The 27,753-nt window shown below is 40.3% G+C and overlaps 1 protein-coding gene across 3 annotated transcripts in view; it reads right to left on the reverse strand.

The window, feature by feature from the left end:
• The window catches only part of DPP6 (dipeptidyl peptidase like 6), a 495,216-nt gene that overhangs the window by 41,764 nt on the left and 425,699 nt on the right, over positions 1 to 27,753 (reverse strand). For all 3 annotated transcript variants that reach the window (XM_090143146.1, XM_090143145.1, XM_031615945.2), the window contains exons 9-12: positions 7,747 to 7,901; positions 6,687 to 6,784; positions 2,109 to 2,232; positions 1,534 to 1,572 (exon numbers count right to left, since the gene is read on the reverse strand). In XM_090143146.1, coding sequence (XP_089999272.1) covers positions 1,534 to 1,572; positions 2,109 to 2,232; positions 6,687 to 6,784; positions 7,747 to 7,901 — 416 coding nt within the window. The remainder of the gene's footprint in view (positions 1 to 1,533; positions 1,573 to 2,108; positions 2,233 to 6,686; positions 6,785 to 7,746; positions 7,902 to 27,753) is intronic.

Consider the following 27,753-nt stretch of genomic DNA (forward strand, 5'->3'; position numbering starts at 1 on the left):
CTAATGCACTGCTCTGGGTTTCAGGAGAATGGAGAACCCAGTTAATAGCAAGGAAAGGATTAAAATTCTTCTCAGATTTATAAAATAAAATAACTCTTTAAAATACTTTTTTTTTTTTTTAATTAAAAGAAGATACAAAATACGGTCAATTTGTTTTTCTCATGACTTGTCTTTGAAGATTTTGTTACCTATTTAAGCTAACACAGGTGGTGTAAACACAAAGAATACTTTGGCAGCATTTTCATTCTACACCTGAGTACCGCAAAAGATTACTTGAAATGCTTGGAGCACAAAATCTATTTCCTCTGTAAAATCAATTTTAATCTGGATCAGACACAGACCAATGCTGGAAGACAGACACTGGAACAGAGAAAAACATTGCTCTTGCTGTAAACTGATGTATTGCTGTTTCTATAGGTTCTCGAGCCCTTTGAGCAAGCTGCTACAAAAATGGGATACACTTTAAATCCGAAAACACAGTGCAAGTTCTTTTTGTGACATGCTCCTCCCTGTCTGGCATTCACATATTCTATGAAAACAGTTTTTTGTTGTGGCTGAATTCGTATCAGCAGCATCTCTCTAAAGAATAGCTTAATCAAATCCGAGATCCCTTCATAAACTCCCTGCTGGGGAAGTGTTATACATGATCTAGAGATTTACATGCTGAAAGTCTACAGTATATAAATCTATAAGCAGGTGTTAAAGAAAAAATCTGAAAAAAAAAAAGAAAAATTCCATTAATAAAAAATCTTATGGGGTTTTAAATTCACTATATATATATATATACCCAGTGAATTTATAGGGATTTACTTTCATCTTAGTGTTATTTCATTTGAAGGATGGCAGCACATCGCTATACAAAGCAGTAGTATGAGACAAAAGTGAGAGCATCAGAAGAATTATGTGAAGTGAATGTGAGTTAAAACAGGATATTACACTCAACCACACAGTTTTTCCTCATTTTGGGATTCATGTAAGCCAGCAGTGTTTCAGATGCCCTACAGACAATTTCATTCCATTTTTTACCTTTTTTACATTTCTGCTAACAGCTGCAGAGTAACACATAATTTTGTCAAATTTAGCTTAAATGACTTAAAATCCTACCTGCATGATTTTGATTGGAAATGGACACTGGTTCTTTTTATTAAATGCTGTTTTCAGCCATAGCCTTCATTCCAGTCTAGAAGACCAGAAAACAACTACCACAGTGCTGCAAATAATCATCAGCCTCAGAGCAGGATTTGAAGGACTACCTCTGAGGTTTCTCCATGAATGGGTGAATTACCATTAACATCAGCTTTCTGTCTCTTAAACCCCAGTAAATCTTAGGCTGAGAACTCTGTGCACACCAGAGAAGGCGACAGCTGAAGCACATAATGCTTTCTTATTACCGGGGAACTGTTTTATATAACACAAACCATGGCATCTTATCTTACTTATTTCTGGAAATCAGTTTTTTCCCTTGGTAAGACAAGAAAAAAAGAAAAAAAAAACTTGCCAAAAGTTTGACCACAAAGAGAAGATCACTATTACCTGTCTGTGCAGCCAACCTTCACTTTCATCTTCATGTTTCTGAAACAAAGCAAGATCATTAAAGAACATTCCTGGCATGTATTACATGTTGCTTATCAGCGAAAGCGTAGTTGGACTGACTCTGAAAAGTTGTGCAGAAGAACAAAATGCACGAATCATATTATTCCCCAAAGAAATAGAATTTGTTAGTAACAAACAAAGGTTGAAACAAAGGTTTTAAGAAAAGACTCTGTATTATGCTCTATGCATAGCATATCTAAACCATAGAGACAGATACGCTCCACTGCATATCTACCTCTCCTCTCTACTACAGATATTTCTACTACAGAAATATCCACGTTGGTTTTAAAAGATGGGATCTGCTAATAGTTATGCATACATTTACATTAGTATATCTACTGGAGGTATTAATTAACTACAATTAGTTACATGATTTGTAACATATTAATAACATCGTTCCTATTCTCTGTCTGCCTAAATAAATATGCACCAGTGGACATGTCCCCAGGTGAGATGGCTGGAACACTTTCTCCTCAGGTGCAGGTGGCCAAGGACCTCCAGGCTCTTCTCCCTACCTTGGTGCAGACACCTGTGGTCGCATCGCACAGCGTCAGGATGGAGAAGTTCTGGGCCCTGTTCAGCCAGTTCACTGCCACCTTGGTGCTGGTAGCCCACTTTACCATGGTGATGTAATAGTCCCTGAAAACACAGAGGTGTTTCTGGTTATTAAAACAGTGCATTTTGATGTCTCTGGGCTTCCTTATGTATAGATTTCAACCCCTAGCAATGACATTTTTAGGTACAGGTGTTTGATCTGCCACTTCTGAAAGTCATTTTCAAAGATCCAGAGGTAGAGATAAAGAGCCTTTCTAGCTTTTTAGTCTTCCAAGAAGGACTGAAATGCCTGGAGTTACAAATTAATGCATTGATGGAAAAGAAATTGCAAACATTTGCCATTCTCAAACCCATCACCACCAACAGTAGGGTTCTTTATGCTTATGAAGAGTTAACAATCTCTGAATGTCCCTGATACACAACATCCATATGTGCTGAATCAAAAGAACAAGAGCAGGAAGGATGTGGTTTAGAAAGGTGGATTTCAGCAGGTGCTGGATTTCAGCAGAACAGTAACAACTGGTTGCCAAAAAGAAGTTAGTAGAGATGTGAAACTTTACAACATCAAAAATGTCATCCCACACTCCCTACACCATCCTCTGTGGTTGGACATATTCAGGTTCTAGTAATACCCACTGTAAATCAAAATTGAGCAATATGCAATATTGACCAATGCAACCCACTTCGGCTGGACTGGGCTTGAAAATCCAGGATCACAAATAAATATCTTGATGGTCACCTTCTAAGAGGTGCTCGCAGATGTGCACCTTTGCACGACTCCATTTTCAGGGTAAAGCTCTTGCTGGGCTGACAAAGCTGGTAATGCTTTAGTATACAACGGGCTGTGCAGACCAAAGACACCCTTAACAACTTCTCACAGCACACAGTCTATAAAAATTTATTAGTTCATTTGTTTGCTATAAAATATGTATAAGGAATTGTTGCTCCCTTTGGAATTAATGTGCTGTGTCACTGGAGAGTACTCTGCGTTCTGGCAAGAGCTCCTGCATATACTGAAGAAAAAGGGCAAAAGCAACAAAGAACGCTTCTCTAGCAAAATAACAAGTTGGGAATTGATTTTGTAGTTTTCTGTAACATTTAGTGCCTGAATTTGGCTGGGGATAAATAACAAAAGGCCTCAACAACAGCATCCAACACACTGGGAGGAAGGATACTTCCAGGTGAGAAAACAGCAGTCTGAAGATCCAGTGCTTGAAATAAAATCGTAATTTTACGCTCTATCAGCAAGAGAGCATAGACTCTAAGAAGAAAAGAAAGGCACTGAAGCAAAATTAAACTGTAAAACCACCTCTTCTTCCTCTTCACAATGAACTGAGCAGATTCAGTCACCCTGAAAAGGAAGGTGAATTCAGTACATATTGTGGCTCGGAGCATTTTTTTTCATAAATCCAATTTAAAGTTTGAAAGACATATATTAAATTTCTACATCCTTGTCATTGCTTGAACACAGGAGCCACGGTTCTTGCTCAGGAACTTTTAATTATTATTTTAAGTGACATATATATCTTCTCTATCACCCTGGAGATGGCACGGAGACCCAATTTCTGTCTGTAGCCTCTGTGAAGCCTGCAGACACCCAGCAAGCAGACAACAGCACGTACTTGTAGAGTACTTGTTATTCTAGTCTCAGAGTCTTTAATTTACTTCTCCTTACATCTCTTCTGTAGGACAACTAAATTTTATGTCTCCCATTTTGCAGAGGAAAACGAGACAATAAGGTGTGATTCATCTCAGCTAATTGTAAACATCTGCACTTTGAGAGCTGCCCTGGTTGGGCAGCCAATGGAGGGGAGTGGGGCATTTCTCAGGCACTGTCTGACCCAGTCTGGATTTTACAGGAGCTGAGGGAAGGAGACTGTATTTCTTCTGACTTCTGCACTCAGGGAAGTGCTTCATTTGCCATCTGAGATGCCAATGTGATGTGAGAAATACATTGGACCACAGTCTGGTTCCCATCACCTGCTGATGTAGTAGTTCACTGTTACGGGTCCAATGCCTTTCATCAAAATTAAAGTGCCATTTGGACATTAAGCAGTAAACTTTTTTTTTTTTTTTTTTTTTTCTGTTCTGCAATTTTTTTCCCTTTCATTCACTTTCTTCTCACAGCAAAGCATGGAACTGCAGAAAATTTGGCAAAAATGCTCAGAATGAAAGATTTTTAAGAGGAAAAAGATTTTGAAATGATATTCCATTGCTTCCAAATATGCTTCCTATCATCAACTTATTGTTTTCCTGACAAATGTACCAATTCTCTGGAAAATTTTTGACTTCCTTTAATTCTAAAGCAAAACAAGTAGAGTATCTCCTCTTTATTTTCAGTTGTATAGACTGTACCAAAACACCCTGCTCCAGATATAAAGAACACTCAGACTTGCTGCTCTGTCCATGTGTCATCTGTGTGAACACACTGGGCACGTTGAAATGCTCCAGATCCCTATTATCATCATTCTCCCCTGAATTTCTGATACTCTTCTCTGTAACTGTCTGTACGGTGCACCCCTCGTGTCTCTTCATGAAACATGATCACTTTAATCCTCTCATTTTGGAAAACATATGCATAATTAAAATGTACTCCTCTTGCTCCAGCAGCACTAATAATGTGCTCTAGGGATGGAAATCACCATGGTTTGGATGAAATTTAAAAGCACTAATTGATGATGACATTTTGCATCATTTTACAATACTGATTGAAATCCAGTAAATTACAGCCACCCATAGTCACACAGCACAAATTTATTAGTGACATGTGGAGCCTGCAGCCTCAACTTATTACTGTAATTAAAACACTTCTGAGTATACTCTGAACAAAAAGATGACGTTGTCCAGGAGCAGCAATTCTGATGCTGTGATTTGGGTACTGTGAGCTGGGAATGCAGCCTGCAGACCTGAAGCTGTTTGTTTGAAAGGCAAACACAGCAATGTCCATTTGATTTGTTCACAGTTCATACAACTGCTGTTGCATAATTGGATTTGAATTGGAGCCATTCAGAATGATTCAGTGAAAACCTGTTCTGAGGTTGACATTAATTTTCCTAACGGGAAGAAAGGTAACTTCCTCCATAAGTGATTGCACTGGTTTAGCATCCTCTCATCAGATGACTACACAGCGCCTGCACAACACCCAGGCAGAGACCTTATGTACCTATCATTTATAGGACTAGAGGTAATGGCCTTAAATTGCACCAGGGGAGGTTCGAGTTGGATAATAGGAAACATTTATTCTCAGAAAGAGCGGCGAGGCATTAGAATAGGCAGCCCAGGGAGGTGGTGGAGTCACTGTCTCTGGAGGTGTTCAAGAAACATGCAGATGTGGCACTGAGGGACATGGTCAGTGGCCATGGTGGGGATGGGCTGACGGTTGGACAAGATGATCTTAGTGGCCTTTTTCAAAGTTAATGGCTCTACAATTCTATGATCATGCATAATGAGGGCACCTTTCCCTGCCCTCACAGTTGGCCTGTACCATTAGCTCTGTGCTGTACCAATATGTCTGTTGGCACTGGGACTGCTCATCCAGCAGCCTAATTTAGCAATCAGTCAAAAAAGATGAAGTGTGGTGGGGTGCTGCTACTTGAGTAAGTGATGTGCTGGGAATGAAAACCTTGTTGCATCACGTCTGGCACGCACAGAAAGCTGTTGGGCGGAGGGGTCACTGCAGGCACCAGACGTAGAAGCAGAATGTAGAAGCAGAATTCTTCTGCAGGATGTCATGCTGTAAAGCTATTTCAAGTGTACAGCAAAGCTGCTGAAATCCAGAAATGGCTCTAATCCCCAAGCTTTGCAAGGAAGTGTGCCAGGCATTGACTAAAGCTGTTTCTTTCCCAACGGCAGGCTGGAACAACGTGATGCACCTTTCAAGTGCTCACAGACCTATAAACGTAGCACCACTTTTTTTGGTCATAGGCTGAAGTCCAAGCCACATTTCCAGCTCTTGCTGAATGCAAACAGATCGGAGCACTTGCTTAGATAGAAATGGGTGGCTAAGTGCTTGGCTGAACTGCAGGCCAACTTCTCAAATATACTTAACCTGAAAGCAGCAAAGAGCTTTACTTTCTATTTTTTTATTGAAGACAGGGCAATGTATTTGCAGAACGTCCTTCTGATTTCATTCCCATGCTTGACTCAGAAAGCAGTGAATTCATGGTTTTTGTATTTATGTTTCTGCTTCATGGTGTCCCATACAGTACCCAGACAACTGTCCCTATTCAATGCCAATGACCAGATGTGAAATGAAAATGTTGTTATGGATTTTGCAACATCCCGCGCAGTGCTCTAAAAATAAGCCTACTCTGAAGTTAGACTGGGTCACAGGGATTTTGAGTAAAAAATGAACAGTGCTCAAGAAAAACACATGCAAGAAGAAAAAATATATGAAAACTTTTAACTAGATTTAGCCAAAGTGAAACTTGACAGTAGTGGCAGAAAAAGTTACTGTAAAATGACCTCAAAAAAGTCAGGGTCTGATATAAAGCCCTAACAGAACCAGATTGGGCATCCCAGGACAAGGAAGCACATACCTCAGTCTCTGATCATCTGGAGGAATCATCTCTAGGTCATGGGTAGGTCCATTCAGACCAATCACATGCAAAGAAATAGTTGGATTTTCCATTCCAGCCTGGATTTCAAAATAAAATGAAGTAAAAATAGAATAATGACTATATTGTATACAACACAGAATGGCTTTGATTTATGATGTACCCATGGACTGTAAAATGTGCTCTCCTGGTTAAGGTTATGGATGGGTACTGCAGCCATTCACAGGGAAGGCACAACTAAGGTGGTTTATCAGAGAGGTTTGGAAAGCTCATTTGGCAGAATCAAGAGAAAATTCTACATAGCGCATCTCTAACTTTTGTAAAAGATGTTGTTTTACATGGTGACTAGAAATAATTTTTTCTTTTTTTTTTTTTATAAAGCAGACTATTGGGATAATGGTAAATGTCATAATACATGGATTCGTTCCTTTATTGTAGGAAACCTACTGAGTCAGTTACTTTCCATAAAACCTGCATATATGTATCTCTCCTGTTTGATTATGGTTCAGTTTGGACCCATCCGTGAGTTTTGAAGAACTCAGAGCACAAAGCAAGAAATGACAGAAGAGATGACAGTGCTGCAGAGTACACATCCTGGAAACTATAGAGAAATCCAAACACCAAATTTTCCTTCTTGTTTCTTTTCTCAGAAATGCCATGAACCCAAATGTTTTAAGGATTGCTGTAAGCTTTTAGATATTGTCAACTCCTATCTAGAACAGAAGCACAACTGCGGGCACAAAGCAAGAACTGAAACATTTTATTTCCATTATATTAGGAATGACTAATACTTTGATCAGAAAACTGCAATTTTAATAATACAACTAAAGAAAAATTACGGACTTAATTCACTGGGGAGCAGCTGATTTTTCTTTAGATCTGTTTATTTTCACTATGAATATTATGAATGGCCTTATGGATATGTCCAATTTTACTGTCTCCTACCTGAGCCTACCAAGAAAAAGTAAAAACAACATGAGTTTGCTGTTTGCTTGTTTGTTTTTAATAGAACAACCAAACTGCTTGTTTTATTTCCCCTTACCTTTGGATAATGGTATGTTTTAACAGTAGGGTAAAGGCTGCCAGTGTAAACTGGGATCTCCATGGTAGGGACTCTGGAAGCATTAATTGTTGCATATGCTAACCTGGTGCCATCAGGAGACCACCAATGAGCAATATGAGTCTTCAAGATCTCCTCTAATTAAAAAAAGAAGAAAGGAGAAGAGGGAGAGAGGAAAAAAAAAGACTATTAGATGTAAATTGCTAGTTAGCAATAAATGAAAACCGTGTAGATACGAAAATCCCAGTCTAATCACAGCACAGGGAGAATGTCACAGGAATATCAATTAAAAATGCTCATTAAATTATGCTGTATACACAAATGAACACAATTGATTACAATTATTCTGAATATATCAGTTATTAAGCATAATTACGTTGCTCAAGAAACATCAAATTATTCATACTAGTACACACACTTATGATAGAATAAAAAGCCTGGCTGCTCCTGCCCTGTGTCTTGTGCTCATGTATATGAACATAAGGAATTTGATAGCAGCAAAAGCTGGGCTCCTTTGGGAATACTGCACTGATTTACTTCTCCATAAAGAGTTCACAAAGTCATGCTTTACTTATATCAATGGATTCAAACAGCATTTGTACTTAGCTTAAATCACATCACCTGAAATTTAAATCTTCCTAATCTCTGCTGCTAGCTGGGAATGAACAAAAATGGTGATTTTCTATAAGTTACGCAGTATTGGAGTTTCGTAACACTCTGTGAGACACCAGGCTTCAGAGTTTTAGACCTGGTTGCCATCTTGAATATTATCCCTACTTCATTCTTAAAAACATTTTTGCAAAGCAATATTTCGTACGCAGCCAGGGTCAGAGGTGTGGTTGTTAGTGACAGAATGCTTGGAAAGATGACAATACAAATACATCAGAGCTCAGTATGCAAGTGGAAAGCAAGATTGCAGATATGTACACAGATCAGGAGAACTCCTTGAGAGTAGCCCTGCTGAGAGGAGCTTAGAGGTCCTGGTTGAAGAAAACCTTAACATGAGCCAGCAGTGTGCGCCTGGAGCCCAGAAGGCCAACGGTATCCTGGGCTGCATCAGATGAGGGGTGGCAGCAGGGAGAGGGAAGGGATTGTTCTCCTCTGATCTGATAAGGCACCAGCTGGAGTATTGCACCGGGGCCTGGGGTCCCCAGCACTGGAAAGATGTGGAGCTGCTGGAGCAGGATCAGAAGAGGGCCACGAAGATGATCTGAGGGCTGGAGCACCTCTCCCAGGAAACAGGCTGAAGGGATGGGGCTTGTTCAGCCTGGAGAGGAGAAGGCTGAGGGGAGAGCTCATTGCAGCCTTCCAATGTTTAAAGACATTATAATTAGGAGGAAAACCAACTTTTTACACAGGTAGACAGTGATACGACAAAGGGAAATGGATGTCAGGAGATATTTTTCACTGAGAGAGTGGTGAGGAGTTGGTACAGGCTGCCCAGAGGGGTTGCAGATGCCCCATCCTTGGAGGTGTCCAAGGCCAGGTTAGACGGGGCCCTGGACAATCTGAGCTAGTACTTGATCTAGTAGCTGGCAACCCCCGCCCATGGCAGGATGATGATCCTTGAGATCCCTTCCAACCCAAGCCATTCTATGATTCTATGATGATTCTATGATTGCAATCCTAAGAAATTATTTTGAAGTCTGGCAGAACCTAATTCTCATTAAATAGCAATTCAAAGACCTTTTAATTGCTAATACTTTCTCTTATCATTTAATACGCTTCATTGCAAAGATGACTTCAACTTACAGATAGTCAGAAAAGCTATAAATTCGCTCTGCCCAAAGTGTCTTCAGCTGCTGACAAGTGGAAGACACTAACTTGTCTTTCTAAACCTACCATTTTGCAAAAGGCAATATTGTAATTCATTTTCATTAAAAGGCTTAATATCATACAAGTCATTCCCATTCAGACTGGAGCAGAAGGGCTTGCACATGCTGTACAGATTGATCGGCAGGAAGACAGATGCCATTACTTTAATGTGAGAACAAAGAATTAGATAGGCTTCAGAGTGTTTCTGAACTTTCAACACTGATACTCAACTACACAAGTTCAAGCAGCTCCACCCTCTGTTGTTACTGTGATCATTCAAAAAATGAATGAGAATCTTTAGAGTTTGGACCCACCATGTTAGTATAACACTCTGTGATGACTCAACCAAAATGCCCACTTGGTCTAAAGAGTAGAAATTCACCAGATAGTGTATTTTAAAGGAAAAAATCTTGGATCTATCCTTGGAGAACAGATGGGCAATGAGACATGTCAGAGATCAAACGGAGTAACCTTTATTACTCCAGACTTGCATTTGTCTTGAGACAGTGGTCAAAGTAACATTAGGAAGAGTGCAAGGAAAAATCACTCTCAAGAGCTATACTTCTACAAATAACAAATTAATGAATCAGTACATAATAGGAATATCTACGAGAGGCTTCAGGAAGATGTCTAGGAAGTTGCAAATATCACATGGGAAAGCATATCTCTGGCAGATTTCTTTTGCTGCATTGCCCCACCTATTATTTAAAAGATGCTGCTCTTGACTTTTTATTGCTACATCATCAAAGAAATAACTAAAAGTATAAATGAAGAGGAAAAATGGATGGCAGATGAATCTTTGGCATTTTAACATTAATTAACAAACTTTTTCTCAGGGACCTCAGACTTAAGGAAGCAGTTCTACTGAAGGTCACATGCCAAAAAAGGTTTCAGTGCCAAAAAAAGATTTTGTGTTCCTTTGTTAATCAGATTTAATGGTGTGTGTGAACCTTTGCCTTAATAGAAAGTCGGGACCCTGCCATTATTAGAGAGATCAGTTAGTTTTAGCAAACCAGAGAGCGTTCTATTGAAATACAAAATGTACTTGTGCCAGAAAGTTTCAGCTGAAAGTAGACTAATTTGCAGTAGTTTGCAGACTACTTATTCTTGAGGACACTTAATTCTTTGCACTTGTATTTACCACACAATCTGAAAATCAGCTGCATACAGTACATCTCCTAGTTAAAAATTTATGGTAATAATTGATCAAAACTGGCTCTCTTCCTCAAGGCTCGCATCACTAGTTGCTACATGATGCAGGCATGCTGTGAGTGAGGGGAGGAAATTCCTCAGCCAGTTGCTGGTTCCTCTGTGCTGCACAGCTGTGCATGTCCAGGTTCACACATAGCACCTGAAGCAAGTCAGTGCTTACTCCATGTTACCTCATTCATCCTCAAACCATTCAGAGACAGCTGACCTGTAAGTGGTGAATCCTTGGACACCACATACTAGACAGCCTGTGATCTAGAGAAATGCAGAAACACAATCAGATAGTTCAACTTGAGGAATGTCTGGCTCAGCTGAAGAAGGTGGCAGTCCAAATGGGTTAAAAGTTGCAACACATAGCTTTGGTATTGAAACTTGAAGAGCATCTAGAGTGGATTGGGCTGTCCATGTCAGAGATGGCATCTCTATAGAAGAATATTTTCCCTTATAGATGCTTTCCTGCTCATCTTCAGAAAGCAGAGAAGAGCAGTCCATTGCTATGTTTCTTGGCTGGCAAGTAGTAACTTGATGACCACTGTGGTCCTTTTCAACCCAAGCCATTCTATGATTCTATGATTCTATGGTTTAGGTTCACATGATATCTATCCCTCCGTACTCAGCTCTGGTGAGGCCACATCTCAAGAACTGTCTGAAGTTTCAGTTTTGGGCCTCTCACTACAAGAAGACACTGAGGCCCTGAAGTGCATCCAAAGAAGGGCAATGGAGCTGTGAGGAGACTGGAGCATAAGTCTGATAGGAAGAGGCTGAGGGAACTGGGATTGATAGTCTGGAGAAGAGGAGGCTCAGGGAAGACCTTATTGCTCTCTACAGCTTCCTAAAAGGAGGTTGTGGTGAGGTGGGGGTTGGCATCTTCTCCTATATATATAACTAGTGATAGGGCTAGAGGGAATGACCTCAAGTTGCATCAGGGGAGACTCAGGTTGGATACTAGGAAAAGTTTCATCTCTGAATGAGTGGTCAGGCAGTGGAACGGGCTGCCCAGGGAGGTGGTGGAGTCACCAGCTCTGGAGGTGTTCAAGGAACGTTTGGACGTTGTGTTGAGGGACATGGTTTAGTGAGAACTATTGGCGATCAGTGGATGGTTGGTCGAGTGATCCTGTGGATCTTTTCCAACCTTGGAGATTCTATGATTCTAACTAGCCCAGCAAGTGTATAAAAGTGAAAGATCTGCCTGCTTGAAGATTTGAAGTTATGTCAACAGTTCTTATAAGATTGATGAAACTGGAGACTTGTTTATTGCTTCAGGAAATACATTTCTCAAAGAAGGGCCATGAGCATCAGGGCTTTATCTCTGGAACCTCAGTGGTAACCAGCAGATTCTGGATAAAACATGTTTTGTGAACAACATTTGGAAATCCAAATAGGTGGTTATACTGTTGTATAACATAATCTGCCACTGAGATATCTCTACAGATATTTATGTGATAAATCTGCTTCTCAGGCTTGTGCAGAGTTCTGCACATCAATGCTATTGTCATAGGGGCCAATAAGCACATTTTTTCAAGCATTTCTAAAAATCTATTTCCACATTCTCTGTCAGTCCTGAGTCATACTATTGATTAATGCCATTCTGTTTAATGTGGTTAAGTTCTGGCTTGCTGCTAGTGAAAGAATGAAGCAATGAAGCTTTTACCAATGGCTGAGTGGGAAATCCACTGGTGTAATAGGAGGTTCTTCCAATTTACGAAGATGTTATTAATGATTTTCAGTTTGCAAGTGTGAGCTAAATGGAATGGAGACTTGCAAAAGGCAAGGATGCTTGGCCAGCCCAGTCCTCTGACAGATCTGTCATTTCCATAAAATGAATAAATGCAGAGTCAGGAGAAAAACTGGAGTAAAAAGGAGTAGTTTTCCAGTGGAAAATGCATTTCTTTTTCTGTTGTCATGGTCAACAGAAACTGCGATTATTAACTGTATAATTTACCCACTGAGGCTACTACTATCATAAGCATCAATAGTTCAGTTTCCATGCAAGACAAACAGCTGTAATAAGTACCTTGATCAAATACTTCCCTTTGGCTGCCCACATGCTTCTGTTTTGTAAGGCAGAACCTCACAAACATGAGTCTTTCCACAATAAATCTCTGGATGCATACCTGTCCATATTGTCACCTCCATTGGAAGTATGGTAGTAGGTCTGCCCATACATCCCTGCAGGCAGTGTCATAGAAAGCCCTTCTAGAAGAGCGAGCATGTTGGTGCAAGACTGGTCCTAACACCTCTTCAACCTTTGACTGCTAACATCTCCCAGTACCCAGGAAAAGAAATGTATAATGAAAACAAAGAAACTAACCTTGTCTCTTCAAAGAAAAAATGTCCCCTCATAGACCTGTGCTACAGGCAAACAAGAGGTCTTTGGGAAATCTAAGTGGTGTGTCCATTCCTGGTAAAACCCCTTGTGTTAAACAGACAAGCTGTGGCTAAAAACTGCAGTGTCATTAATTTCCAAAAAGAAACCTCAGTTTTCTGGGGAGGTGTCCTTGGAGACTAAGCAGAAAGGTTTTTTAACTGCACCTGGAAAACAGACACTGCATTTCTAGAGGTCAAAAGAAGGGTAGAGGCATTTAAGACATTTTACTTATTAAATAAATCAATTTCTTCCAAACAATTAAAATCCGCTTCTTGTTCCAGACACTGCACTTTTTTTGGGAATCAAAACAATATTCTTAATGTTGTGCATTGTCTTTGTGACAAAAAAGAAGAAAAATAGTTTGATTCTCCTGCAAGCAAATGTACACACAATCAGACACAAACACATGTAAGCATATCTAGTTAGATGTCAATAAGCCCACTAATTCCAGAGTATTTTAATTTTTACTTAAAGAACTAGACAAGGTTTTGTCTTACAGAGGGAACATACCCTTGTTTGTAACTTATTGCTGATGGTTTAAAGTACAGTGATTCCAGGAAGCAGAATCAATGGTTTTGTTTGTGCAATTTGTAGTAGATGATGCTCAGATTGTTAAGTATTTGGTGTGCTGATGGCATTTTAGTCTTTTAAAAAAAAACTGTTAATAAAAAGGAATCTTAAGCAAAATGAAATTAAAGTCTAGCATAAAGGCCAAGGCTTATACTGGGGAAGAAAGCTCAAAGGAATTTTCAGTAGGAAGCATCAAAAGAAGATGAGAGGAAGAGAGATCAGAGAAGCAAAAGGGGGTCTAGGAAAGGAGAACAAAAAGAGTTCTGAGATAGCAAAACCCCAAGGGTTCCCTGAGAAACATCAAATAAATACAAATGCTTATTTGACAGCTAGCATCTGTTTTAAAATCAATTACTAGATCATCTCAAATCACCAACCACATGCCAAATCGATTACTATTGTATAGTTTGAAAGCAAGTATTTTCGCCTAGTTAGGGAAAACACTGTGCTCATATTGGCCTTCACTGACGTGTTTCAGGGAGGCTTTCAAGGACCACCTTGCCATCTTTCATACACGTGCAAGGTATATTTTCTCTCAGTTGGTGTAATGTAGAATCAAAGAATCATAGAATTGTCTGAGTTGAAGGGGTCCCTTAAAGGTCATTTGGTGCAATGAATAGGGACACCTACAGCTCCATCAGGTGCTCAGAGCCCCATCAAGCCTGACCTTGAATGTCTCTAAGGATGGGGCATCCACTTCTCTCTGGGAAATCTGCTCCAGTGCTTCACCACACTTATTGTAAAACACGTTTTCCTTATATCCAATGTAAATCTCCCCTCTTTCAGTTTGAAACCATTTCCCAATGTCCTACCACAACAGACTTTGCTAAAGACTCTGTCCCTTCTGTCTTAGAGGCCCCTTGTAGCTCTACACTGACTTTCATTAGTGTATATAAAATGAGAGTAAAAGTAGTTAAATGTATGAAAATTGCTTTCTTATATAATTCTGCTTTACATTAGTTCTATATCCAATCTACGTTTTCCTACGTTGACATATTTTTATGCTTATGTCAGCAATACCCCTGCAGTACTTCTGATTTCAATGGAACAAATCTTCTTTTCGAGCTACATAACTGAGTCAGGTGAAAAAATTATTTTTCAGGATCACTAAAGAATTCTGTGCCATTTGGAAAAAGATAGAGACACTAAAAAAATAAATAGATGAGCAAGGAAGAAGAGAGAACACTCCATTCTCAGCCTGACCCCATGACTCCGGTATGCCAACAATGAATGTTCTCAAGGTGTTTGTGTCATTGTAAAGGAGATCCTTAAGGAAAACTGAGTGCAGTGCTCAACCCAATGACTCCAAATTCCTTCTCTAAACACACAACCTCTTCTTCTGTGACAGGCAGTAAACTTATGAAGAATAAAATATTACTTGCCGCTGAGGGATTTGAAGACATGCTTTAAAGAACATATTTTAAACACAAAATCCTTGATCCAAAAGCAGTTACCACCTGATGGCAGCAGCATCACACAGTCGAGGTGCTCCCATGTGTTCAGCAGCTGAGAGAACGTGGCAGCCCCTCATCTCAGGGAAAGGAGCCCATGCATAGGGAAGGTGTGGGCTGTGAGTGTCATTAGTTTCCCCTTAGTCATGCAGTTTAATTGCTTGAACACATGTTGTTTTCTGCTCATGCAGCCTTGCAGCCCCATGTTCCTTTCAGAAGAACATCGTGGTGAGATGCCAGCATTTTCCCCTGGTTAGTTAGGCAGCATCCCAATGTAAGATGCTATCTGCCTTCAAGGACTTGCTGTGCTGCAGATGAAGCGTGGAACAAGTATTGGCCTTTCGTTTTTAAGCAAACAGAAAGGAAGCTATAGGACATGCAGAGCCCTCAGCTGTGCACTTGGAAGATGGAGCACGGGGAGTTCTGAGGGTTTGGCATGTGCTTTCTGCCTCTGTGCCTGAAAGATGAGGCCTGAAGAGAAAGTCATTCCTTAAGTTGGGCACTGAGGACAATGCCATATGACCCTCCAGGTTGGTGAGCTCCAGTCTAACCATTTCTTCTCGTATGTGGGTCCCAGAGCAACTGCACATCCTGAACCAGACTCCACCTTGACAAACATGTCAATCTCACCAAATCTGAAGACAAACAGGCCGTGGTTCACAAACTACTGTGCACGCAGAAAGCGTGTCACCTTTGGATGCTCTCTGAGGCCCTGAAGGAATGACATGGGGATGAAGAGCAAGGGTGACTATAGCAGAGAAAGTTCTGCCTGACAGCCTGGCCAAATTCTGATCACTCTAATCCAGGCTTCTTAGCACAGCCCCATCCACCAGCAAACCCCTCCTGAACAAGGAGGGTGTTGAGCTGTTGGAGTGGATTTAGAGGAGGGCCATGAAGATGATCAAAGGGTGGAGCACTCATCCTATGGAGAAAGGTTGAGAGAGCTGAGCTTGTTTAGCTTGGAGAAGAGAAGGTTCCAGGGAAACCTCACTGCAGCTCTCCGGTACTTGAAGGCAGCTTTTAAGCAGGAAAGGGATTGACTTTCTACACTGTATGGAAATGATAGGACAAGAAGAAATAGCTTTAAACTAAACAAGGGGAGATTCAGATTAAGTGTTAGGAAGAAATATTTTACTGAGAGGGCAGCGCTGGCACAGTCTGCCCAGGGAGCTGTGTGTGCCCCATCCCTGCAGGGGCTCATTTCCAGGTTGGATGGGGCCCTGGGCAGCCTGAGCTGGTGGGTGGCAACCAGCCCACAGCAGGGGCTTGGAAATGGATGACTTCTAAAGGTCCCCTCCAACGTAAGCTGTCCTGTGATTCTGTATGATTTCTCTGAGGACAAACTTTAGGACATCTTTCCCCAAGGAGTGGGATTAAAACCAGCTCAGGGCAGCAGGCTTTCTGATGCTGCTCTTCTCAACCACACCAAAAGCACCAGTTTCATGCTGCTGCTTTGTTCTGTTGCTTTTCTTTTCTTTTCTTTTTTTTTTTTTTCCCCAGACCATTAATTCTTCTAATTTGTTGTGTTTTCTTCACCAAAAAGTCCTGTAGTTGCTATATGAGCCAGGGCACTGGGGTGTTGTTAACACTGTTATTGACAAGAGGTTGCCAGATCTTCCTTGCTGTCTGAGTGTTACAAAACACCGGAGGTATCGATTACAGATCTGGCTCTGCTCTTTGGTAGCACTCTACGGCTCCTACCACAGTGCACGAAGGTCAGGTGTAATAACTAAGAAATCATGAAAGTTTAAAGTCCTCCTCATTCATACGAATGGATTTGTTGGAAAAAAAAGTCAGAAAGTCCAAGAAAACCCCCCAGAATGAACAATCCACCAAACAAAATAGATGCACACATGTGATGCCATCATTAGCAACCCTCAGCTGTTTGCTTTCAAAACCATGAAGGATTCCTGCTCACATTAGCTCCTAAAAATTAACAGGTTTCTTTTGTTTCTGGCGTCAGTGAGTCCCAGACACCTGTAAAATCCTCCCAATCCATTCTGGCTATGCTGGCATGCAGACATTTCATCGAAACAGGCAAATACCAAACAGGTAATCCATCAGGATGCCCAGTGATAATGAAAACAGGGACTGAATTAAGAAAGCAGAAACATTACTTAGTGATCACATAGTCAGATATTCCTAACACTCACTCCAAAGAGCAAATGCGTCCCAAAAACCTCTCCTCAGTGGCAGACTGCAGTTTGTCATTAATGCATGATAATGATGTATGTTTCCATCACTTGGTGTAGGCATACCCCATAGTCTTCATCAGCTCTCCATGAAAGCTTGTTAGTTAGAGGCACTAAAGCTGTAGTAAAACCTGTGGTAACTTTTGCTGGCAAAAGTCTTCTGCAGCTCTTTGCTGAGGGTAGATGTTCATTGCAAGGTCACATCATAGCTTCTCAACTGCTAAGGGGCTTGACAAGACAGAATTCCTGTTGCCCAATTGATGTGATGCAGTGAGGCTTCTTATTGTCAAGTCTTGTTTTTTTTTCTCCCTGCCACTTAGCAGGCTGCTATGGCTGGAAATACAATTTGCTTATCTGTGCAATGCAGTGAGACAAATCAAGCCTTTCATTATATGCTGAATATTACTCTATTCAAACCTGCTCAAGCAGCTTTCACTGCACCTTTCCTTTATATTAAAAGTAACATATTCTTACCAGCTAATCTGTGGGCTTATGACAGCAGGAAGATGGACAGCCAACACTGACACAAGGGATCAATTTCAATAGCTACAGACATATCAAGAAAGTTAGTGATCACAAAACCCTCTGAATCTGACTATCAAAAATTCATTAGATGATTGCAATAGTTCAAGCACACAAGTGTCCCAAAGCAATCTCTTTTAACATTTCATAAAGAAATATGCTAGAAAGGAAGACTGAGGAGCCCGACATTGCTATTAAAGAACTTGATTCTTCAGCCTCATGAATGCCTATCAGCACCTGCACAAGTCGTCTTTCATGTGAATTAACTGCATGATTTATTCACTCTGAGCAGTACCTGCTAGTCACTTAACACGAGTGCTAATAAACCTGTTAGTACTGCAAAACAAAGCTCTACGGTATAAAATAGGACCTGGACCACATGAACTGCTTAGCTTCAATTTTTTTACCCAATGTAAACTGCTACCGACATTGAAAAGCCATTAAAAACCCACTCAGAGTTTATGTTGCCCTGCTATGGCAAGATTCCCAGAGGTTTCAACCTGCACAGTGATTCAGGAACTGGCTAACTGAAAGATTTAGCTGAACAGTGACTCAGAGGATGAATCTGATTTTACTGTGCTGTATAATTAGAGGAACTACTGAGATCAATAGAATTACCCAAGAATAATCAAAATGAGAGCAGGATAAAATCGGAAGCAGAATTAGCTTATAGCATTATTTCAGTAAAAAAGCACTCTTATTAAATAACAGAAACATTTATTATTAATAAAGGTAATGGCATGTAATAAAGTTATACCACAGATGGATCAGAGTGGTCTGACTGTGTTTATCAGTGGTGGCATTTGCATGTGCAAGCAGGAAACACCAAAAAACACTATTGAAGAGAGAGAACCAGAGTGATAAACCCTTTTCATTTACTATGCACAAATCCCAACATCATCAGTTGTAAAATCACACAAAATAGTTAATACACACTTGAATAAGGACAATGTGCTTATTTTTATTGTCCTTTGCTAAAACAGCGTATGTAATCATCTCCAATAATATGTAGCAGAAACTGCATAAAACACAAATTGTTCAATAACCAGTGAAACTATCTGTGAGTGTGCAGGCACCATGAGGTTGGTTTTGACCACACTCAATGTGTGTATGCAGGAATCCTGGCACTGTGAGCTCTCCTAGCCCATGAAGCCACCATCTCCAAATCCTTTCCTGGGCACCAACAAGCCTGGCCCCTCATGATGCTGTGAAAATCAGAAATCACTTGGATGTATTGCTGTGTGATGGTGTTGTGTGTGTAGCAAGCAGTAAAAAGACTGAAGAAAAAAAGAAAACAGAAAGGAAAGAAAAGAATGGGGTAGGGAGGCTGAGAAACAGCTTGACCCTCTTCTCCTTGAGGAAAAGGCATTAACAAAATCACTCTCTGAACTTATTCTAAGTCAAGTCCTGTTCCTCCTACATACAAACCTCGAGGGATCACCACTATTGAATCAGGTAAGCAAATAGAAGAAACAAATATACCTGCATGACAGCATCAACCCGTTGAGAGCTCTTTCATCTCTACAACGAGGAAATACAACTTCATCTCAGTCATTCTGAATTGAAGACTACTATGCAGCAATTCTAAACCCATTCAATACCACACAGTAGTAAAGAAAAACTTACATATCAGCCTTCCTTGGACCTCTTGGAATTAGTCCACTTCTCTGTAGGCAGCTGCAGACCTACTATTAAGCCCAGCCAATACACAGAAGACAGTTACAGCTGCTGTGGGCACAGGTGAAGGTCCCAGCATACAGCCTGGGGAGAGGGCACTGAGCCTGTGTGACTGTCATCAATACCTGCAGCCCAGAAACTCCCATAGGTGACTGAGGAAGTAAACAGAACCCAAGGTTTTGTGTATGCAGAATGTCCAGAAATTCTGGGAAATAATAAATCAATTTGCACCAAAGCACACTCCTGAAATGACCACTTAACAACCCTTTCCATCGACTGGCCAAAAGCATTAAGGGATGGCCAAAAGCACTGAAGGATGTCTTACAACACACTGCCTGGTGGCCTTTCTTGATCCTTCCTATGGTCACCTATCACTTATCACTGCAGCTTCAGGTAGGAGCTTTGTGGACCAAGAGCCAACCATCCTGTACACTCAGCACCGCCACGCCAGCAGCACAGTGTCTAAAGCAACCTTACAGAATAGTTTTGTAGAAATTATTTGAAAGAAAAACAGGACCTCATTATTAAGTCCAACACAGACAAGTAGGCAATGATGTCCAGCTCATCTCATCCACTGTGCTGGGTTCAGTGATGAAGTCTGAGTAACTGCCTTACTCATTCGAACTGGGATTTTCCAATGGAGATAAATGTATTAAATATATTCTAGGAAATTTCAAACGTGTTTTGCTATATTTCCTATTATAGGCACTATGCCTACATATTTTCATAGTTACTTTTTTATTTTTAAGTTTATGAAAAAATTGATTTCCTTAGAGAGTCTGAAGTTTGTGTCTCTAACAACTGCTGGTTTTACGTTAAAGCTACAGTAATTAGTCTTCTAATGAGAACTGTAATTGGATAGTGACTTAAACACCAGATGAGGTTAACTGTTCATATTAGCAGTGAAATTACAGAGGTTTAGCTTTTTTTTTTTTTTTCCATTTTACTGTATTGATTTGATTTTTTATTGCCTCCTGTATCCTGCCTTTCATAGCTATACAATAATTTCATTATTTTCAAATTTTTAATTTTGACACAAGCCCATCCATCCTAGTATATAAAATTTCTGAGAAAAATATATACCAAAATGCATAGAGAAATACACATATGAACACACACGCAGCTATGCATACGAAATGTAACAGTAAAAACAAATTGCCTGCATAATTGGATCTAAAACTGGTAGAAAATAAGTTATTAAAAAAAAAAATCATAGAAAGGCAATTAAGAATTTTAAGGAAAAAACAAAAAACAACCTGATTAATTAACTGCAAATTATAAGCATTACTTTGAACTGCTTTGTACAGAATAGTATCAAATTACTAATTATCCCTGCCTGCTTTCTTCAAAGATCATGAATGTGCATTTTAATTTACACTGGGGTAAGCTCTGTATAGTGAGAGTCAGCGTGTAGAATTCTGCAGAAATCACTTGGGACAAAGGGAAATTCCCCCATTACCATACAAATGACATGCACAGAGTTACAAATGACATACATTGCATCCAGCTCATATTGTTCCTCAGGATGTAGCAGACAAATACCAGAAATTATAAGAAAGCTTCTAACCTACCGGATAATAAATGTAACCCATACCCCACAAATCACTATCTACCACAGATAATTTTGTCTGCTGTTTTTGGCTGATTAAGAGTGGCTTTGGAAAAAATACCCTCCCCCCTTTCTCTCTTTATCTGTTGCACTGGCAGGGTAGAGGTTCTGTTTTTATCTACCTAAGAGCTCATGATATCTAACGTAGACTAATCTTCATTTCCAAAGCCCTTCACAGCCACCTCTACCCTTAAACACTTCCTATTTAGTATCAAGGACAGTTCCCACATAAAAATGACTCATTATAGAAGCTGCTTTGCCAGTATATTTCGACCGTGACATTCACAATGTTAGCAGCGCTGCTGTGCAGAGATCGCAGCTGACCAATATCCCTACTACTCCTTGCAGCCATCTGGGAATGGGGCAGTTTCTGTGGGGTGTTTGCTAAGCTCCAGGCACAGCAAGGCAAGCAACTCAGCAAGTACTTTCTCATGGCCAGGTTCTAAAACGTATACTCTGTAATGTCTCAGAAAGTTTGAATGGCAAACATCATCCGACTGCAAAGAAATTACCATCATCCTTGCTGATGAGAACTGCTGAGCTGCACTCCTTGGCCCTCTCTTTATTTCGTAAAACAGTTATTTTATAAATCATGTAATTCCTGGACAATTTGGATACCAATTTTAATATTTATTATCCTCTTCTTTCTCAGGCTTCGTTGGATGTCTTTCATCTCCTCCCTGTGATTTTTCCCTGGAAGATTCAGCAGCTCAGGGCTGGCTGACTGTCCCCTTCCACTGATGGCTCATGGCTATGGTGTTCCCAAAGGTGGGAACACTGACCCACTCCCATGGGGACATGTACAAGCATGTGGGAATATCCATCACAGACTGAGGCTGTGATTTACTCTTTGGGCACCCTCAGAGTAATCATTCCCTCCAACTCCTGCAGATAATGAGCTCCAGAGTACACATTTCAGTTATGTTATCAGCACATCAGATGGAAGGTTTCATCTTCACGAGGCTTATCAGTACTCTACTAATACATGAAAAAAAGCATGGTTACATCACGGGACAGACCTTAATTATTTTTCAGTTTGAAGAGCATTTCTTGGAAGAGGGCTAACAGGAAGTTTGGTTTCAATTTCACAGATCTCCATTTCCTAAGTGGAAAAGGGAGCACGATATACTGCAATGAAAACAACCACCTGGCTGCCTAATTGCCTGTAAATTATCTCTCTGTGCCTTGTGTACTCAGGGAGTTGGCTCAGTGCAATTTTAAGTCCAAAATGATAGGTGGTATAAATATTTAGAGATATATACTAAGGATCCAGTTCTTTTTTTCCATTGTAATTTGAAGAAATGTAGCACTGCCCTGCTTGCCCGCTAAGGATTTATGCGTTCAGAGGAGCCAAATTCACTCAGTTTATACCTGTGAATTCACAATATGATTTGTTATTTTCCAATTGAAGCAAAAAACAGACACTTACTCAGGAAAACCGTGCAGCCAAACAACTGCTTTATTCTTTCTTTCCCTGTTCAAGTGGCCACCACATTGCATGCTGCTTCCACTCAGCAAACTACAAACTTAAAATGAGGTTAAGTCCTACAGAAGCGATTCCTTGGGCATATTTTATTTGCTATGCTGTAGGCAAAGGGCTAGTTTATCCTCCAAACCTTTTTCAGTTATGCTTTGACATGCACACTTTCTGCAAGAGGAGAAGTCCAAATCAATCTAAGGACTGAGATGGCCAGGAGCAATCTGTAGATGCCCGAGGAATGTTACTTTGCTGGAATCAAAGCCAAATGCTTTGTGATCTTCTGTTTTATTGATAAGCACTGCGTGAACTTGCATTTGTTACATCTGTTCTGTCTAAGCAAATAGTTCATTTAGGAGATCAGCAGTTCTTGGATGGGAACAGAAGGGTTGGTTGGCTGGTTTAACTCTAAGATGCTTAATGGGGGATAGTACTTGGGCTTTGAGCAACCAACCAACCATCACATTGCCACTACTACTTGGGAGCCCTCCTTCAGACCACGCTGACTGTAATTTGTTATTTGCCACCTCTCTCCCTGCTCAGGTTCTCCTATAGGCTCGGGTACATTCTCCAAGTTAAAAGCCCAGAGGCATTGCTTCTTCTATGCCACACACTCTCCACACTTCCTGAAGCTTCCTTTCAGGCTGAGGTGCCAGTCAGAAGCGTTGTGCTGCATAATGTCCTCATTAAAAATAATCCTGGCCTTCTGTAATGAGTAGATCATGTACTACACTTCCAAGTGGTAGCTCACACCAGAAGAAGATTGCTATTATGTCTGCCTTTCTGTCAAACGACTCCCACCACTCATCTGGCACCACATGCTCTCTGGTAATGGAACCAGAAAAACACCATGAAAGTTCTCTATTCTTCTCACTTTCAGGATTATTTTTCTTTCTTGCATCGTTTTGGAGCTCACTAAAGTGGAAACAGATTCCTTCAGGTTGTCACCCCGATACAATCTGGGCAACATGCACTAAATCATGGGGATTTACAGACCTTTGAAAACCCTGCAGCAGCACCGTGCCAAGCCTCTGCAGTACAGTACAACCCTGAAGAACTTCAGGACACAGCTCTCCATCCTGTCCTGTTCCCAAGGTTTCAAACCTGTCTGTGATACTCCAGAACAATACATAATAAGCTCTAAGTTAGGATGGGTCAGTTCAATAATCAAATGAACTTTAATTTTTCTAATGAGGTATTGAATCTTTTAAGTCATCTCTGTGCACACAGTCTAAGGTAGAGACTGGAAAATCAAAACAAATGCAATAAATACAACGATCTCCAGATAATTCCTAATGAGTAAGATTTATTTCATTGTCTGTTTTCAGACTGTTGCCTTCAATTTTAAAAGCACAATAGTATGAAAACATAATGTTTTGCTTTTAGGAGCTGTTTTTCTTCAATTCAGTTTCTGACCACTTTCTCAAATCTTTAATCTGCCTATCTTGAAAGCCTCCTTTAAAAAACTGCTTTTGATCTACTTTGATTCAGTAGCAACTGATGCTGATTTTCCCCCCTCCTGCTATTGTCGTTAAATCAAATACAAGGCAGTGACTCAATTTCAAAGGAAAGCAAAACTAATGTAGGAGGCAAATGCTTGTGAGTCATATGAGTAGAAAGGGAAGGCCTGAAGTGATTTGTTCCTATATTTGGGGTGATTTGTGAGTCAGGTGAGAGGCTGTCATCCCCTCTACGGTGCAGAACAGAAGTAGTAACGCAGCAGAGCTGGGGCAGCTTAAACAACATGCTTTTGTCCTCCTGTTCATAGGGTGCCCCCTGGGTTGGAAAGCCTCCTCCCCATGCTGAAATCCTCAGAGCTCACCTGGCCTTCCTGCTGATGACCCCCTCCAGATGCTTCTCTCCAACTCCACCTTGCCACCATACCTGCCCAGGACCACTCAGAGAACAACCAGATCTGGGTTTTTGTGATAGCTACACCATGCCTTTCATTTGACATCTATGGCCCAAGGTGAGGCTCTCACCTCAGTTTTTTGTTCTAATTTCTCTGAGCTCATCTAAAATCAGGTCAATAACTGTGCCTCAGTTTGCCTGATTCTAGAAGGATGATAATAACTCGAGTTCTACCAGAATATAATGAGAAGTTTTATTAATTGATGATTGTAAAAGGCATTAAGATCAAGACAGAATAATTGCCTCTGTGAAGGTCATAATTAGATGTACCAAGAAATACAGCTGAGTGTTCTCTGCAATGCTTATCTCATTTTATCCTCGTACCTCAGCTACAGGAGTGTGGGTGCTGAGAAGAGCTGTGCTTATAAGCACTTTGCTACACCGACACCTGAACAAACACGATGAACAGCGATGCTGAACAAGTTAGAAATAGAAAAAGGGTCACATGGCACCAAAATAGAAAAAAAGGGATCTTGCAGTGAAGCACCTCTGGGCAAAGACATGCGTCAGGGTGGTCATTCCAGGATATCCTACGATATTAGGAGAATTTCTTCTCAAAAAGAAAGATAAGGCAGTGGCACAGGCTGCCCAGGGAGGTGGCGGAATAACCATCCTTGGAGGTGTTCCAGAACTGTGGAGATGTGGCACTGAGAGACGTGGTCAGTGGGCACAGTGGGGGCAGGCTTACAGCTGGACTTGATGATCTCAGTGGTCTTTTCCAACCTCAATGATTCTAAGATTCTATGTCCTGGCTCTCCCTGCCTGCATGTCAGCTCAGGGTCAACACTAATCTGATCCAGGCAGGGATTGTGAAAAGCTCATCCGACTCAGGCTGTGAAATCATGCCTTTGGATCCTAATAACATCGACAGTGACCATTTGTTGTGCCAGGGAGAATAATGATCAAAAGTTGGGTGGGGGGGGGAAAGAACAAGCTGACACACATTCCTGAATCCCAAATCCTGCTTTAGGGAGAACTGGAAGACTTCGCATTTTAAAAATTATGATTTATCTCTCTAACATGTTCTGAAGAGTTCTCTATGAGACATTAAGGGCCATATTTATGAACGTGATAGCACTGGGAACTATCCCAGCATTATTAAAAGGATTTGAGAAAAATCAAAATGCACGTAGAAACTTTGGAGAAATCTTCAAAAAGACATACAACATAATGATGGATTTTTATACTCACAGAGACTTCTAAAAGAACTCATTTTAAACATTTCTTTTTAATCTTTTAAATTCTTTTCTGCACTCTGCTCGCTTTTATTTTCCACTGAATGTTTGATGCAGCAGTTGTAGTTCTGAGTTAAAATTCAGGTTTAAAAAAAACACCCAAACAACCCACTGAAGAACCAACCGTACACACTAATCAAAAGCAAAAATGGGATTTCATCTCACACTGCTTCTCCTTTTGAATCAGGGTGCTATTTGCATACTACATCTTCTCAGCAAATCATGCAGATTTGTGAGTGCAGCTCTAACCACATCATCTCCGTGAGAAAGCTCTGGATAGCCATACCACATGGAGGCAATGTAACTTCCACCTTCCTGCAAAGGGCTAAGGAGATGAGTTTTGCCCAATTTCCTCCTTCATTACATCTTACTCCCTCTAATGATTTTTTTTTTTTTTTTTTTTTTTTGCAGGTGACAATTACAGTCCTTTGAGTTTCTGCTTTCCATTTCCTCTATAAATTTAATAGAGTATTGTTGGGTTTATTTTTCAAATAAACTCTGAAACATTTCCAAGGAGATTAAGCCCTGTTACATAAGGGTTTTTCTTTTAGCTAATGCAATATTGTATGCTTCTCTATTCTCTAATGAAGTTTGGAAGCCCACTCTGCACTTATTTCTTTTTATCAACACATATTCCCTCCTTCCCTGCGAGACAGATCCTCCCTCCTCCAATCTCTGTTGCTCTTATTACTCCAACAGAATCAGAGAAAAAAAAAAAAATAATAATAAAAAAAATAAACTGATCAAAAACTAGCATAAGAATAATGCAAGCACACAAAGGACCATTTACTCTGGAAAAAACTGTAAAACATTCAGCCTGGAAGGGGATTACAGAAACATAAGAAAATACGATCTTGGAGAGATTTAACAGCTATACTGGGCAATACCTTTATAAGCCACAGTGAGAAGTAAACTTATAGTCATCATTTTAAACGTTTGTTACAACTTCTTTATAAAATCTGTAGGTAGACTAAACCTGAAGTATGATATAAACCTTTTATTAAAGATTAAAAATTGTTAATACATCTCAGACTGGAACGTAACTACTAACAGATCCCAGCAGAAAGGTGTCATTCTCTATTCCCAAGCATTGCAGATTTAAGGCTTAAATGGTTATATTCAAAAATGCAATGCTATAAAATTAAGTAGAAACACACAAAAAAACCAAGCAAAATCTTGGATTAATACTCAGAGAAGTTTAAGGAAAATGGTTAGAGCTATCAATTTCTGCTTAATCATATGATTTTCCTAGAATCTAAAATGTAAGTTAGAGTGCTGTGCATACTAAATGAGATGTAAAATTCAAGCATTTCAATCCACTTCTCTGACCCACATCAATTAAGGGAAATTTTTTTTTAATAGCCTGGAATTCAAGTACACAGACTGGCAGTGGTTGCCCTTTGCTGTGTAATCAGCACCAGGTGAGCCAGAAAGGAGATGTTTTTGTGGGATAACTTACACCCAGCTGTGCAACAATCAAGGAGTCTTACCTATGTCTCAGAAAATGTTATGTCATTTCAGAACTATGCAATGCCTCCACGCTCATTAAAATCTCAAAAATCCTTTAAAAGTGAGAGTTTTTCAAAACCGACAGCCAAAGTATTCCTTTATAAGCAGCATTTTAAATAATTGTAAATAAATTATAATATTTAGCTCTTAGCAGCAGTTCTTGGGGGCTGCTCTGTTTGATGTCACTCAAAAGAGCAGACTAAACTTTTCTAGTGTAGATATGATGGGTAAGAACTTCATGTTCTTAAAGCTTCTAATGGTTGGGGAATGGGGCACAACAAATTTTCAGTAATTTTCAGGAAAAAAAAGTCTCAGCAAAACTGCCTGGCATGTAAACAACAGCTGGTCAAGATGGCAGCATGAGTTGGCTGAAAGCTGGATCACTCAGCACCAGGAGCAGTGGTTTGATGGGTACTGTGGTGATGGGCTGATGGTTGGACTTGA

This window comes from Phasianus colchicus, chromosome 6, assembly GCF_987193195.1.
Source record: "Phasianus colchicus chromosome 6, bPhaCol1.hap1.1, whole genome shotgun sequence".
Lineage (NCBI taxonomy): Eukaryota > Metazoa > Chordata > Aves > Galliformes > Phasianidae > Phasianus > Phasianus colchicus.